General features: G+C 42.0%; 1 protein-coding gene across 1 annotated transcript in view; it reads left to right on the top strand.

Annotated features, from left to right (window-relative positions):
* Window positions 1-16,895, top strand: part of LOC147678559 (vomeronasal type-2 receptor 26-like) — a 30,695-nt gene that overhangs the window by 5,821 nt on the left and 7,979 nt on the right. The window contains exon 2 of the mRNA XM_086946599.1: window positions 8,361-8,585. Within this exon, the coding sequence (XP_086802725.1) occupies window positions 8,361-8,585 (225 nt within the window). The remainder of the gene's footprint in view (window positions 1-8,360; window positions 8,586-16,895) is intronic.

The raw sequence follows: 16,895 nt of genomic DNA, 5'->3' as shown, positions 1-16,895 counted from the left end.
CTACCGCTTATTGAGGCATTGATAAGGGTAATGCAGAATGGAGCAAGGTTAGAGAGGATTAGGTTGATGAGCTTCTAATTAAAGATTTTCTAAAGGATAGGAGATTCTTCATACTTTTGAGTTCTTGAGCAGCGGTGCAATTAAAGAAGAGTGACCGCCTATATGTGCTCTGCGCTGTCGGGGGCATTATTTTGTAAATAGCATGTTCTCCTGTGCACTCCAATTGTGTTGCTCTTCAATTTTGCAGATGGGATAGAAGCAAAAAACACAGGTGTTTATATAACATTAGTTAACTCAATCTATTCTCTGCCTTTGTGCAGGCTTGGGAGCTTTCCTAATAGTACCAGTGCAGTTGAGAGCATGATAATTGTACTTTACTGTTAGTATGGTCAGGCAGGAACTAGGATTAGATCCACCATTTCTAAAGAGCTGAGTCTGTTCACTCCATGTGTGGAGGTCATCAGTGAATGACGCACTTTCATTTCTGTTGTAAATCATGGTTCGATGCGGGCTGAAAGGGGCCTGAGGCCTAAGGTAGTAATTACCTTAAATGAGCACTTATCCTGCTCTACTAACTTTGTGGTTCTTGGCTTACTCAGAATCAGAGGCGTTTCTGAGTTTCTGATGGGGGAGTCTCTAGTAGCATGGCTGCTGGAAAGTATTCTCTAGTAGCCCATGCACCTCCGGACAGCTAATTTCAGTCTAGGATGGGCATTCTGATTTTTTATGAACAGACCCTACGATTTTTCAAAAACAGACCCTACATTTGGAGGTTTGTTTCAGCAAAATACATAAAATGTTGACCAGGCATTCATGACAAGTTAGACATGGCAAATGGCTGACATTACATTGTCCTGTAAACGGCTACTCCTGAGTGGGGAGGGGCAAGATACTCTATTTGGCCAAATTCTGCCAATCATGGCATGGAAGAATTTTTTATATCCCATACCACCAAGATAGTAAGTTGGGGACACAAAATGAGATTTGGTGCCCCCTAGCATGATTCCAGGCTCTAGGAGGACATCCAGTGAAATGTTTCTAAAGCTGGTGGTCTCTGGCAGTTGCAACCAGAAGGCTGCCACTCAAGCAGAACATCTACATGTGCTGCAGTGAAATCAGCTAGAGTAGCTGTGCCTTCTGGCATGCTGATTGGTGCCAATTGTGTTGATTTTTTAGCATGGAATGCACTCCCCATTCTAATTCACAGCGCAAACAGGGTAGCTTGCCTATTTCTCCCTGCTGGTGGAACTCTGTGTAATCTCTGTTTTCTGCAAGTTCCACCAAACCCCAATGCAGAGTAAGTGGAATTCTTTTAGGCAAAAAATTGATGAGCAGCAAGTATCTCTAAATGTTGGAGCTGGCACATTGCTGGGATAGCAGAGTGGGGCCTCTGTGCCTGTGTGACTTGGATGCCACCCACTATGCCCTTACATTACAAATGGTCTAGGATTAGTGAGAAGGCTATCAGAGGTAAGTGAGGCACCTTCACCTGGGCAGCAAATGTGATTTTAAAAGCATTGACTACAGAGGTAGCATTTTATGCATAATTCTTCTTATGAACGGATCTCTTTTAAGCCATCAGGCTGTACTTAAGGGCTGAGTTAAGAAATTTGGTGAGGCAACTGTAAATTATACACCATGAGTAGGCTTTCCTGTTATCAGTTCCTATTTCTGGTGAATTCTGGTGTTTTTTGTTTGTGTTTTCAGTGATTACAATACCTTAAAAACAGTGGTTATCAGTGATCACACATTTTCGCGCCATCAAAAAAACAACAGAAACAATGTTTATAAAGTACTAATGGAATGTTTTGCTTTTAATATTGCTTGCCTTCTGCACTGATAATGCATGGTATATAGACGGTGTATGTAGAGTGTATCTGAGGTCGAAATACATTTTTACAAATCAAACTTATTGTAGAACACCATACAATAATTTTTCAGTGAGTCTTTGGTCATTTGAGCTCTCTCTTTCCTTTTCATGTACATTTTTATCCTCAAAAAGGCCCTCTCAACTTTGCCACTTGAGACGGGGAACGCCAAAGCAGCCAATACACAATTTGCTAACTCTATCCACTGACCTAGCTTTCCATGCCAATACTGGTGCACCTGAAGATTGTGATTCTCTGTGACAGGTTCGGCAACATATGCATTTGAGTGGCAGCGTATGCCCACAGAGTTATAGAAGCGGTAAAAAATGAACAGTACTTTCCAAAAGTCCAAGAAAATTCCCCTTTACCAAAAGGATCTAGAACTTGCACAGAGTACCACAGTGAGGCTTCATTGACTTCAAATGCCACGGACGGTGAAGGGACATTTCTATGCATCATTGCAAGCCAATTCTCATGCAATGTCAAATAACATTTCCTCAATTGCTCTTCAACATTTCTTTGCTTACCAAGTGGCAAGCATTCTAACATGAAACTTGTTGCAGTGCTAAAGTCACTAAAAGTATCACCCAGTCTACTATCAAGGAGATGTTTCACATCTGCACCAATTACGCTGAACACTTAGGAGAAAGGGTGTTTTCAGCCTCTACTTTAATATTAGGTCCACTACAGCAGTCAGGTTTGCCAGAAGAAATCAACATACAGTGGAATGTCATTTTTTCACATTACTATCAATATGCGACCGAAGAGCCTCACATTTCTCACCTATGGCATCAACCCTGAGCAAAAATTCTGTAAACGGTTGCCATATGGATAATATAGTATAGGACTAAGAACCACCATCTAAGTGACATAGGGCCTGATCCCGATCTTGTTTGGAAAGCATACCGACCTAATCGGTTCCGGAATGCTTTCCGTATAACTCGGATCGAGGGAACCCGATTGAGCGAGTACGATGCATCCATATGCATCTGGATACAATTTGGTCAGACTCCCATTGACTTCAATGGAAGCCTATGTTCCGAACGTGAACACAGGCTCCCATTGAAGAAAGGGGTGTATGGGGAAAATCGTGCACCCTGTGGTGGGCAACCCATGGTGCCTGCCACACAGTGCATGGTTTAGAAGTGGAGACCCATGGTTACTCCCATGGGCCCAAATCGGAGGGCCCTGAGTGAAGGGAGCCTGCTATGGGCCCACAAAGACCAATTCCAGCAGCCGTTTTGTTCCGGGCAAACCGAATCGGAAAGGCTGTTCAAATAGGTCATCGTACTTGCTCGTTTGGAAACCAAGTCCATAGAGCTATACGAATAGGCTGCAGAAAGGCTCGACCTGTTCAAATGCCTTTTGAAACCGATTCGGTCAGCCCTAACGGTTTCCAGGCATCATACTTGGTCGTTCAGAGCTGGGAATAAGTCGGTCGGAAACAAGGGCTCCGGATCGGATTCGGCAAACTCGAATCCGATTCATAGACCTTCCGACTGACATCGGGAATCGACCCCATAGTTGGGGTGACACTTTCTTTGATGCCACACAAAGCACACATTAAGAAATATTTGCATTGTTGTTCCCTTGTATAACGAAACAGTGCACCAGAATGGACCACAAACATTGTTAATTAACTCTGAGGTTGTAAAGTTGCTTTTTGCATAGCATCTAACAAGTGGCAAGGATCACTTACAGGGAAGCGCTTCAGTTCTGGTATCTATTTGACAGGTCATCACACAACATTTTCATATCCATAGCTGAATCACTGCAAATATAAACAATATAACTCCAATCTTTGTTGAATATGGTAAGAAATTTTCAATGCCCTAAACTTTCTGAGGTTTTTTTTGCATATTGAAAATTTTTTGGCTGTAATTTTAGGACGTACATTTACCTTAACCGTCGAGACTGTATTGATAGGCTGTAGTTCGGGAATGGCTGATCAACCAACATCAAAAGCTACAACATGTTTTCTCTTTATTTGTATGGCCGTGGTACGAGCATCTATCACAAGAGACTGGATTAATCCCGACTCCTCTTCTTTTTTCAGTTGGCGCGATAGACTATTGGCAATATACAATCTTGAAATGGCTATTTACAAAAATAAAGGGACAAAGAGGAGGGCTATGGGAGTAAAGATATGGGCACCCATAACGGATTGGATTTAGGATGGTATAATGCACTCAAGGTGTATCTTTTTTCACTACAGACTCCTATTGATGAATGTAATTAATTATTTCGCACAACTCTGAAATATTTGATTTGTACTTGCTGTTTTCTCTTTGCATGAAGTAAAAAAACTTTATAAAAATAAAAAAAATAAAAAAAGAATATGGTAAGAAATGTTTGCAGCAGCATTCCAAGTGGCAATGCATTCCATGTTTTCCAAAAGTCTAGTGTCATGTTTGCACCACTATCCCTGACGCTTGTTGACAACACTTTTTTCACATATACCTGACAATTCACCTTGCATTGAATGTTTAAAGCCTGTGTTATTTGTCAAATCGCCAACTATCAGTACTGAATTGCTAGAAAAGAGGCGGCTGTATCAAAGTGTTTCACCCCTTCTATATCTGTGGGTAAATGTGATGGTACATATTAGGAAAGATTCTTATGAAGCCAGCCATTTTACCTATCAGTAAATGAATCAATTGTCACCAAAATAGCAAATATGATTGTGATGTTTATTGATTCTCTATAAAACATGTTTTTGAACCCTGCATATGTAGACCAAAGACAGAAAAACACAAAAATCAAAACGAAGAATAAACAATATTTTAGTGATATATCTAAACAACAAAACTAAAGCAGAGTAATGTTAGCCCAGTCTTTCTGCTGCTACCTTATATAACAAAGTTACATTGTATTGCCCCCTTCAGGAAGAAATACAAATGCCTCTTTCACTTTCCTGTTCCTTTCTTTGAATGGCATTTAATTTGTGGTTGTGTAGGTATTTGTCAGTGTTTATATGTTTACACTGGTGAAGGCTATTTCCATTTTGTCTACTTCCTCTGCTCCTATCCCCTCTCACCAGAATCTCTCCCCTTGCCTGCTATACCACCTAGCCCCCTGTCCTTTTGTGCCCATTGACTAAGCACTCCTTCTCCCCTTGTTGGCGAAAGATCCAATTCTTATACTCTGGAGTCTCAGTGAACCCACTGAGAGAGTCCACCAGGCCAAGGGAGCCACTCACAGTAGAGTTATGGTATGGCAACCCATTGCCAAAGCACTTCCTCGCCCCTTTTTGGGGAAGGATCCAGTAGGTAGGCCTTGGAGTCTCAGAGACTCCTCTGAGAGAGTCCACTGCGTATGGGGAGCCTCTTGCAACAAAGATGGGGAAATTATACCACTCTCCCGGGGATCACAGCTTACTGGACTTAAGACGCAGCTTTGACTCGGCTACCGGTTCGTGTCCCCGTCACCCTCCCCCTCTTCTTTCCATGCTGTGTCTCTCACCCTCCCCTCCTCTTTCCCTCCTCCATTCTCTCTCTTCTTCCGCCTGCTTCCACCCCCTCCCCTGAATCTCTCCCCTTGCCTGATTTTTCCCTTATGTATATGTCCTTTTTGTTTGTCTCGACCTTACATGTAACTAAGTTTGCCAAGCTCTAATAACTGTGTAAACTTTGTTAATGATGTAACCTGCAACTATGGTCTGATACTCATGTAAAGCGCTCTAATACCTCCGGGTCCAGCCAGCGCTATATAAAACCTTTAAAATAAAATAAAATAAATAGAATAAATTAAGAAAAAAACTATTTTGAAACAGATTTCCGACATAACCACAGGGACATAGCTTCTGGGGGTGTTAGAGATCTTAAACCCCCTTAACAAATGTACTATTAAATACATTGTTGAGTATAAGAGCTATCAGTTGGTATGGTAAGATGTCTGTTCGATTTCACCTGGGATTTTAAACACTCACTCTGACAAAACACACACAGACACACACTCTTATCTCTGTTTTTCAGGTCTTAAAACATGGCTATTAGATAAAATACTGTGTTTATGGTACCAGACACAATACGCACCCCAATCTCTTTCCACTACCCCCTAAGCCCCGCTTCCCATAAAATGCTTAAGATGATATGCCAGTGTGATTGTTGGAAAATCTAAAGCTCACCCTTCCAGTATTACTGACCAAGCTATGACCCCTGATAACCAGTTATAAAAATACGATGTTGCTAGTTATGGTCTGCCTTAGAACTTAAACTACAAATGAGTTCATATTCTATGTTAATATCTTGAGCTTTCATATGATGTGACAAAATAATATCCTTGTCCAATTTGCAGGCAATATCTCAACAATACCGTATTTTGTCTCAGTGTCACACTATGTCATTCTATACTTCTTAAGGTAAAGTAAAGCTAGGAAATTAAGTGTCACCCAGAATATTGAAAATACATTTACACAGCAAAGAAGAGATGACTACTAGTGGTGTGTGAAATGTGTGAAATTTGCTTTGGTTTAATTACTTGAAATTTCAGAAAATGTATGCATAATTACACAAAATGGAAAAACACCATTTGAGATTATATTTTGAAGAAATGTTTTCCGCATTTCCAGATAAACCAAAACAGTTCAAGAAAACACAAACACATCAAGCAACAGCCTCTTGCAGTCTGTCCTATGTATTGCTCCAGTGCACTCACATACATTATACCACTAACTACACACAATTACATGACCTTGTATATTAGTATAATGTTGGGAATTTCATGAAGCAAGAGTAACACAAAATTAACAGTATCATGCTATTTTACGCCAGTGTAACACAAACTTTGGCCAGGGCTAAAGGTTACTTCCTAGCTGAGTTTCAAACATACAACAACATGTTGGCCAAAACAAGGATCGAAAACATTCACAATATTGTCTGAGTGTTCACTGTACTCTATGGCTGTAAAGTCTATAGACGTAGGAGGGTCAAGTGAGGCTCCACTAAGGAAGGCAAGGATGGAATCTCAGGACAATGGTGCCTTCTGGTGCAGTACTGGAGGTTGTAACTCACAGGTACACATGGACATGGATAGACTTGGCAGTGGCAAACACATGGTGGGGCAGATAGGCTCATACTAGCAAATTCAGGATGTATACACACCACTTTTGTAATATTCGAGGACAAGAAGATATCATATGAAAGAATGGTGCAAGAACACCGGCTACATATGCTCTTCTAGCACAGAAAGACATTTCACAACTACAAGGTGTAATCAAAACAACCTCATGTGAGGGTCAAGCACAAGACGGTTTTCTCATACCTGGTTCTAGAATAAGTGCAACAGCTTTTGGGACCTATCGAAAAATCAATCCAAGTTGTTAAGGAAGCAATTCCAGTCTGCTGTCTTGGCAAGGCCTCCCCACAGAGGCAGGCCTTCCCTGGTTACTTCAGAAGCAGTACAATTTCCTTCTCATATTTAGGGGTTTGTTTTTTTATAGCATTTCTCCAGATGATGTGTAGACCTTCATGACATTAAAGAGGGCATACTGTATAGGGTGGAGGTATCAACTTACATCTAGAACTGAGGCAGTGTTCCCAGATTAATCTACTATCAGATTCACCATTGCTCCAAAACATTGGGGAGAACCAATGAACTTGAAGTGAATTTCTCTTTTAGTGTCCTACATCTTCACAGCAATCAGTGGCAGGTGAAACTGCCTTGTGGGGTTTTGTGTAGCAACTAAGACAGAACTCTTCAGCAAGACAAAGTACAGGTTGTTGGGGTCAAGCTGGCAGCCTTCTTATTATTAAGAAATATGCGGCCTGGCTTTGTCATTTGGTTATCCCGTTACTTAGGTGTTGCTCAGGCCAAGTCACAGCTCAACCTGTTGCAAAGGGTTTAACCAGTTTAAATGGACTAAACACATGGCTTGTTCGCTGTTTCTAGGATAGTTACTCAAGACTGATAGATGGACTTGGTTTAAAAAACATTCTAGATGGAGGACAAAAGAGAGGAAAAGAACAGGGACACACACAATCAGATAAGACAGAAAGCTCTGACTACAACTAACTATTGTAGCCCCTAAGTGTTCAAAACCTTCTCAGCCACTCTCATGCACACTGCACACGGAGGCAGGGAGAATGAATGGGCTCCATCACAACCTACTTCTTAGATTCACCAGGGAGAGCCAGTAGGTTCTCCCCACTATGATGGAGGTGAAAATGCCTGTACCCTACAACTATAATCAGCTGGCACAATCCATTAGTAACCTCATGTCCTGGTCATGGTGATAGTAGCCACAAATATTAAAACAAGTACTACTTTGGATGGCCCTTCATCATCCAACATAGTTTAGCACAAGCATTTGTTAGGAAGTTTGTGATACAATTAGGCTTGGAAATACTAGTTTACTCTTGATGCCTTAAATTATCTGTGTAAATCACAAAGAGCCAGAGCTAAGAGACACAAGATAAAGCTGTTTTCGTAAAAATATTTAAAGATGCAATGAAACATCTGTTTGCCATTAAAGTGATTTCATCATCTCCCCAGCTCCTCCACTATCTTAAGAAGGTGCACTTGCAAAAAGAAGACAAAAAGACATTCTTTGATGAACGTGGCAACTCTCCAGCACAATATGATATTGTCAACTGGCAGCGGGGTGCTGAAGGCACCATCAGGCCATTGAAGGTGGGAAACTATGATTACAGTGCCCCTCCAGGAAAGACTCTGATCATCAATATCAGTGCTGTCCAATGGGCTGCAGGAAACACACAGGTAGGGAAGAGACTTTGAAGGACATTTATGTGGTTATTTTTTCTGCTCACTGCAATGTGTCGCTATAGAATATGAAATATGAAATTGAGGGAACTCGAAATAATAAAGCACCTGTTTAATTTATGTATTCGTATTTTTGTGTAACAGTTGAAAATAGTGCTCCTTCCCACATACTGTTCACAATAAACATGCTAAAATGTATATTAAGTGACACAAGATAGAATCTTTGAACAGTGAGAATCAAGGCATTAATTCTAGAAGAGACAGAATGATTTAAGTATTTGCTAGAGGTAAGTAGGGCATAGGTTGGGTTGGAAAGGTTTTGATATCAAGAGACTGAGAGTTGTCAGAGGTATCCAGCACAAGAGGTTTTGAATCTTGTTGTTATGAGCTATAGGGATTTTGTCCTCATAGACTTCTATAGCCACCCAGCATGACAAATAGCTTAACTATGTATTAGAAATTCACTGGAAGTATGGCTTTGTCTAGGAGAGACCCAATTTTGAATTTGGCATAACTGGTAGCTGTTAGACCTGGCAGCCTTAGGGTGGTCTTCTCCAAGCGTTATGCCTACTTATCCTGTTTTTCTGCTGACATTAGTTTTTGTTAGACTTAGGACTGTGTCTACTTTACCAGTGCTAATCAATGCTAAAGTGCTTGTCCTGACTCCCTAAACATGTTTAAATTTGTATACACCTTATTGGAATATTTACTTTACTTATAAGTCCCTTTTAGAGTGGCATACCATATACCCAGGGCCTTTTAAAATGCTACTTGTGGGCCTGCAGCACATATTGTATCACCCACTTACGTAGCCCCTTAAACCATATCTCAGGTCTGCCAGTGCAGCCACAAAGCAGTTTAAAACTGACAATTCAGCCATGCAATATAACTCCCCTGCCAAACATTAAACTCCCCTTTTATTGCATATACGTCATCCCTAAGATAGGCCCTGGGCAGTCCATAAGGGCAGGGTGGATTGTTATTAAAAGGTTGGGCAGCTACTTTTACGTTGTACATGTCCTGGTACTGAAAAACTCCTACATTCGTTTTTTCATTACTGTGATGCCTACCTGCACAGGATAACATTGGCTTGCATTATTACATTTCATAAGGACTAACTTTTGATTGGGACGAGGTGAGAATTTCTTGTTTGGTATCTATAACATTGTATTGAAAAATTCTCTTTAATGGTAAAGTTGGATTTTAAATCACAATTTTGAAAATGCCTGTTTAAGAAAGTCCATAGGTGACAAAAACAATAAGAAACAGGGTGTTGCTCAAGTCAATTTAATGTTCATTAGAAATGAGTTTTGAAAAGAAATTTTCTTAATGAAAATGAATTCAGGTTCAATGAATTAGATCTCTTTTCATATCTTCCATATTAAACCAGGAAAACAATATCGCCCGCAATTACTCCTATCAATACACAAAAGAACCACTGTGAATATTTTTGACACCCCCAATTCGTAAATGCAGAATTTGTGTGCAGTTGAATATACATCCCCTCTGTATCCTCAATCACTATGTATTCACAATTTCATAATCTGAAAAAATCAAGTTAAGGTCATGCCGTAAATTACCACTTCAATATTGTTTTCCCCACTTTACTATCAAGAGTTCGGTAAAACATAAAGTATACCTCACCTCTGCAATGATAATCGCCAATTTTACTGGTACGTGATCTGAAAAGGCTAAATGGAGCTTTCAGTACATAAGTATATGTGTCCATTAGTCAAAATCGCCCGTTTCCGTAACCGCACTCACCTCAAGCAGTAAGTCGATCTGATTCTATTGTGACTCGCGTGCAGCGTAGTCGCCATTTTGACCGTCCTTTAAATACTGTTAGACAGCACGCGCCATCTTACAGTGGTTCATAATTTGTGATCTAACTGTATGTATTATAATAGACAAGAATTCTAATATCCAAATATACAATTTCACATAGCCCACTCCAATATCCTGTAATAATGAAGTTTATAGCTTCTATATATGTAAAGCTTGTGATCTAAATCCATCGACAATCTCAGTCCCCTTTCTATGTCGTTTATCATACGTCCAATACAAACAAAGATAAATAATAAATCCAATGCATTCATATACTAAGAGCTAATATTATTAGAAGTTGTTACAAAGGAATATGGTAAAAATTATTTTTGTTTAAATATTATAAATATCTTCAAAAACAGAATTTTCAAAATCAACACGAGGCCCATAGTGGGTCTTGAACTCCCAACCTGCCGGTTCGTAAACAGATATTCACACTTGGTGCTAAAGTTCAATTTCCCTGTATACCTACTCACTATAACCAAATCCTAGTCGCGGTACAGGTATTCCTCATAGCTATAATCCAAAAGTGACCCCTTTCGAAGGTATTAGACGGAAACAAGTTCTATCAAATTTAAGTCATGGGAAAGTTATCTCTAAATGATATAGTTATTCATTAGTTAAGCAGAAGGAAAGAAAGAGGCGAAAGAAGGAAAAACGAATATAAATAGGTCAGCAATATCTCGAAAATCAAATGTTCAGTATTAGACATAATCAAAAACACTAATTACAATAGTTCAAATCTTCAAACTAGAATATTGCATGTCTGCAGATACTGTAAATAGGCAGATCATATATTTACATATTTAAATATCTGAACAAGTGGTTAGTTAACCAAAATACACAATTGTCTATACAGTTTCTTGAAACATATATTGTTACCAAATAAATTAATGACCCAAAAAGTACTGTAGTTCTGAATCCAAATTCAGACCAAATTCCACAGCCCTCAGTTTCATAATCCACATATAACTCCTACGTCTTAATTGTAGGGTCCTGTTACCACCCCTCTTGTCAGCTTTCACACAATCAATTCCATGGTATCTAAAACTATGTGTCTGTGATTCTCCTTGAGTTTGTATCAAGAGCGCTGCAATTGGATATCTAGTGTCACCATTTTTGAGTGCACGAAATGCTCAGCCATTCTGTCTCGCAATCTTCGAATTGTACTCCCCACATAAATTTTGGAGCAGGAGCATATAATTACATATACGACAAAAGTCGTGTCACAGTTGATAAATGTAGTAACCTTAAAATTCCCCATGTTATTGTCGTTAAATTCTCTAATTCTCCTGACTGCCCATCTACAAGAGCTGCAGTTGCCACAACAAAAAAAATCCATGCAGTTGTCGACTCAACCAATTGGTTTTATCTGGCCCTTTGAGGACATCAATTGAATTGCTTGATTTGTCTGTGCTTAATAATGATTCTGAATTGCTTAAATTGATGACACTATTTTTACTTTGAATTGCTATTGTGGTGCTCAGGGAGGATCCTACATTACAACCACTACCTACTGGTGGAATTAGGAACTTAGGGCCCGATGTAGATAGCTCATTACCGGTCGGTAAACCCAAAATTCCGTAAATTTCAGGCTTACCAACCGGTATTGAGCCATTTCCTATGTAGGTGATGATTCAGTAAATACCGAATCGGTAAATACCGAATCGGTAAATGGGATGTGGGAAGCACATTTAAGAATGCTTATGTGCTTTAGGGATTCGTTATTTACCACCAACTACAAGTTGGTGGTAAATATCGAAAACCTTTGAAAAAGCAATTTTGTGCTTTTTCAACAGTGCCATGTGGCAGACATACATTTCCTTAGGGCATGTATGTGTGCCACATGTGCACACACGCACGAATCAGGGGTGCAACAGGGTGTCAATGTGACACCCTGCCACTCTTGAATGTGTTCCCCCTATTACCGATTCGGTATTTACTGAATCGGTAATTGTGAATGTATTCCCATTCATTCTTATGGTCCTCCAGGCCCATAGGAATGAATAGGAATTACCGAATCGGTAAATACCGATTCTAAAATACCGAATGTTACCGATTCGGTAAAATTTACTGAATCATTATCTACATCCCATTTACTGATTCTGAAATACCAAATCGGTAAAATTCGGTATTTTAGAATCGGTAAAAAAGGATTACCTACATATGACACTTAGTATCATATCCTGCAACATAAAACATAGGATGCACAAATCCCCTTGCACATGAATCACATTAAGCATAAAACTACATTAGGCCCAAACCTCATTAGCATAACAGATTATGCAATAGGCATCACAGTAGGCATCACAAGCATAAATACGTTATGCAATACCTGTAAGCATGAGTACCATCACATAAACACATTGGTCATCACATTAGGGCCTTGTGCCCTACCAATACTCAACTGACACCCTGGCCAACTGGTCTTCCTTTAGGGCTAAAATGCCCTATGTCCATAAATGTCAGGGCCTAGCTGCAAATGCAGCAACCTCCGAAAAGTGCCCAATGCACTGGCCTAAATGTAGCAGCTGCCCACTCCTTGCTGGGCAGCTGTGCAGGCAAAAATGTTGGCACTGGCACTGTTGCGCCCTTAGTCCCCACTGGGACGTGGAAAAACAAATGTGCCTCCACAGGAAATATGGTGCTGGCACCTCTGTGCCCTGAGTCCCCTACTGGGAGTCTTCACATCAAATACGCCCATGTCACAGCTGCCCACTGCCAAACGTGGCATCTGGGAATACTGCGAGGACACACCTGGTGTTCTTAGGGCAACCACATGGGGGACGGGCATCGACAATGTACCCCGTTGCACCCCCAACGTACAATTTAAACACTGAGCTCCACTCACCTGGCTCTCTGGACTCCTTGTGGCAATCTCCGGGCACCGGCAATGTACCCCGCTAGCCCCCTTCCTGCTGGGACCTCTCTTCCGCTTCACCGCGACTCCTCTCCTTCGGTGAACAAGACCTCCCGCCACACAATAGCCTGAACCCAGCCCCACTCACCAATCCTCGGGGGCTGGGCAGGGAAAGGTGCAGCAGTTTCTGCAACCGATGGCCCGGCTCTTCAGCTGTCGTCACCGATATGCCCTGAGAGGCGGGTAGGATGCTTTCTTCCCTTCTCTACACCTATACGGGTCACAAGGAGGGCTCGGACCGTGGCTGCAGGAGCCCTGCCTCCACGACTCCTCTCAGCTTCCCTCTCTTCTTTTGGGCACAGGAGCGCGGGTTAGGCTCCCATCCACTTCCTTTTTTCATTTGGGTACAGGAGCGCTGGGTAGGCTCCCGTCTGCTTCTGACTGCTTGCGGAGTACCCCGCCCACAACCAGGCCGCTCTGCCTGGCTTCTGGGTCACTGTGGGCAGCACGGCGGCCCCTCTTGTGAATCCTCTGTGTCTCAGCAGCGGCCTTATGCGGGGGGCCAGAACCGGCGGGTGGGCTCCTGCTTCGGTTTTTAAAAAGTATAAATACATGTAGTGGGCTCCCACTAGTGGAGCACAGTTGCAGGGTGGTCTCCCGCTAAAAAGACATCAATGCGGCACGAATGCGGGGTGGGCACCCGCTCGTAAAATGTGCATAAAGCTGGGTGGGCACCCGCTAGTCAAATAAGAGAGAATGTGGGGTCGGCACCCGCCAATAATTAAATTCAAAGTGCGGGGTGGAATTCCCAGGCAACAGCCCAGTGCCGTAAATTAAAAATAGAAGTGTTCTCTAAGCGCTGAGGCAAAATCTCCAGCACTCTCCCCAATACAGGGAAAGCGCTCCCAAGGCTAAAAGTCCAAAGTCCAGGGGGGCAAAGGCTGGGCCCAGGCTGGCCAGCACACAGGGCCCTCCAGCAGGGAGGCAGTCCCTCATGGCAGTTCCTCCTGGAGCCCAGCAGCAGCAGGCCCCCCTCAAGTCAGGAACAGCACAACAACTTTCATGGGGTCACAACCCCTTTATTTATAGGACATGTTCCTTTGTCTGTAGAGTACAGGGCTTAGGGGAACCAGTTACAACTGGTTCTGGAGCACTCTGTTTACCAGGCTCCTCTTCCTTATTGTTAGGTGGGGACTCATCTTCAGACACACCACAAGGGGGCAAAGCCAGCATTCACTAGGGCAGGCACCATCCTATTCAGGGGCCAGGGACTTCCCCTCCCACTACTCAAAATGTAGATGGCCAATTCAGCTTACCGCTGACTCACCCTGCCCCTCCTGGAGCCACCCACACCTCACCAGCCCCTGTCACTCAAAACAAAGACATGAAATTCACATCAGGCAGGCAGACCCATAGCACACAGAAATGCCAACTTCTTAAAAGTGGCATTTCTAACATAACCACAATAATCCTGCGCACTCCATTGCGCAGCATTTATTAATACCATTTCATACATACCAGACTTGACCATGCTGCGTCTCTCATATCAGGATTTACTACTGACCCACATTTATCAGGGAATCCCCCATGCATTCCTATGGGAGGGCAGGCCAATCTTAATACATGTACACAGAGAGTGCACGCACGTTACACTGGGCCACAGTGCTAAAGTGCCCAGAGGCCTAAAACCACTACCACCATGTCAGACCTTAAGGAAAAAAAGTTCAGAGGTGAACTTGCCATAAAGGGCCAAATCCAATACAAAGACACTAGAACAGTGATCCAGAGTGAAACTTGGAAAATAAATGAGTGAAAGATGCACCATTGTAAACAGGGTACCTTAATCCGTCAGAGAGAAACTCAGCGTGACTGAGTGCAGAAACAAGCGTATAGATGAAAACGCTTGAGATGAGTGTGAAATCCCAGAGACCCTGTGTTTCTTGTAACACGCACTATTGCAGCTCGGCATGTTTTTGATATATAGAGCCCACGTCCAGTTCTACGGGCACTTTGGTTGCTCAATGCACATCTTTTATGCACATGTCATTGCTCCACTCTGGTTTGGGTGTTTTTCTTGTCGTAGGCCCAACTGTTTTCTATCTTATAGATTTTCTTACCTTCACACACCAGTGTGGGTAAAGCTCCAGGTTTTGAATGTCACTTTTATGATGCACAGTCACAAGTCCTCATGTGTTAAGCCATATGCATGTCCAGCTCATTTAGAGACTGTTTTTAAAAAAAATTCATATTGTGTAATGTCATGATATTCATTGTAGTTTTCCCGTTTATAGAATCCCCTGACGAAGGGAAATTGTGAATGCCTGAAATGCATTGGGATCGGCCACAGCGCCAGAAGTTTGTCTGTTGAACCTGAATTCATTTTCAATCAGAACATTTCTTTTCAGACTCATTTCGCATGAACATTAAATCGACTTGTGCAACACGCTGTTTACTAGTGTTTTTGTCACCTATGGATGCTCTGTTCAAACATTGATCACTTCTACATTTTGATTTATTGTTTACGTTGTTGAAATGTTTTATTCTGCATTGTTTAAACATTTTCCACTGTTGTAGTGGACCATTGAAGTGCACCTCGTGTCTAGGACGCAAGCCCTAGTTATTATTTTCACTTTAAATTGGGTGGCGAGCAGAGCCTCCCAACAAGGTGCACACTTCACATTGTAACTTTAGAGCAATTTGTTTTTCATTGTATTACCTGCTGTTTGGGTCACATGACTGGGTATAACTAACAGTTAGACTTTGAGAATTCCTCCCAGACAGTCCCACAATAGAGGGATTAGGTGTGCCTAAATTGACCACCTACTGACATTGCCCACTTGCAACCGAATAGGCAGCTGACTTGTCTTCACACAATGGGCCTCCGCATTGTCTCTGCAGCCAGCTTGGAGTCAGGGCAGGGGAGTCAGGAAATACCAAGTACTTCAATTTGAAACCTCTAGAAACGTCTCCCAACTTCAAAGGAGGCACCACACATAAAAATAAAGCCCTCTGAGCCACTCTTCAGTTAACTTTCTGGATCTGCAGAAGGATTTTCAGAGAACTGCCTACTTCAGTGGGCTGCTGTGTACTCCACAAGACTGATTTGCTGCACCTTTAAGGACGGCTCAGCTGCCTTGAGTCAGCTTTAAAAATGCAGAAGCCAGCCCTGCTGTTTGAGCTGTGCATTTTCACCTGAACCCAAGACTACCAGAGTGACTATAAGGGATAGTTTTCTGGCCTTCTGTTCAGAGCCACTGTGACATTAAAGGCTTCCACCATCTTGAAACTGCACTTGGACTCCCATGTGTTGCCCCACCAGTCCTGGACCCTTGGTTGTGGTGCTGAAGGTGACTTGATAGCCACAATAAGAAACTCATACCTTCAAATTATTTGGGCTAAAACTGCTCTAAGAACCGAAGGAAGACTTGGACCAAGCTGCTCATTGGACTAACTTTGCAGCTGCTTCCAATGTATTCTTATCTTCAACATCAAATCCTTTTCAGTCGTTCTTTGTCAAATGGGTATCCGACCTCCTGGGACTGTCTTCTTCTACAGCGTCCTGCATCATCCCGCTGGAGATTTTCAACTTTCAAAACTAACCAGATCAGAAAAATCTTCACTGC

The sequence above is a fragment of the Lissotriton vulgaris genome, chromosome 12 (genome assembly GCF_964263255.1).
Source record: "Lissotriton vulgaris chromosome 12, aLisVul1.2, whole genome shotgun sequence".
Classification (NCBI taxonomy): Eukaryota; Metazoa; Chordata; class Amphibia; order Caudata; family Salamandridae; genus Lissotriton; species Lissotriton vulgaris.
Note: the sequence above shows the minus strand (reverse complement) of the source record. Positions and strands in the feature narration are given on the sequence as shown.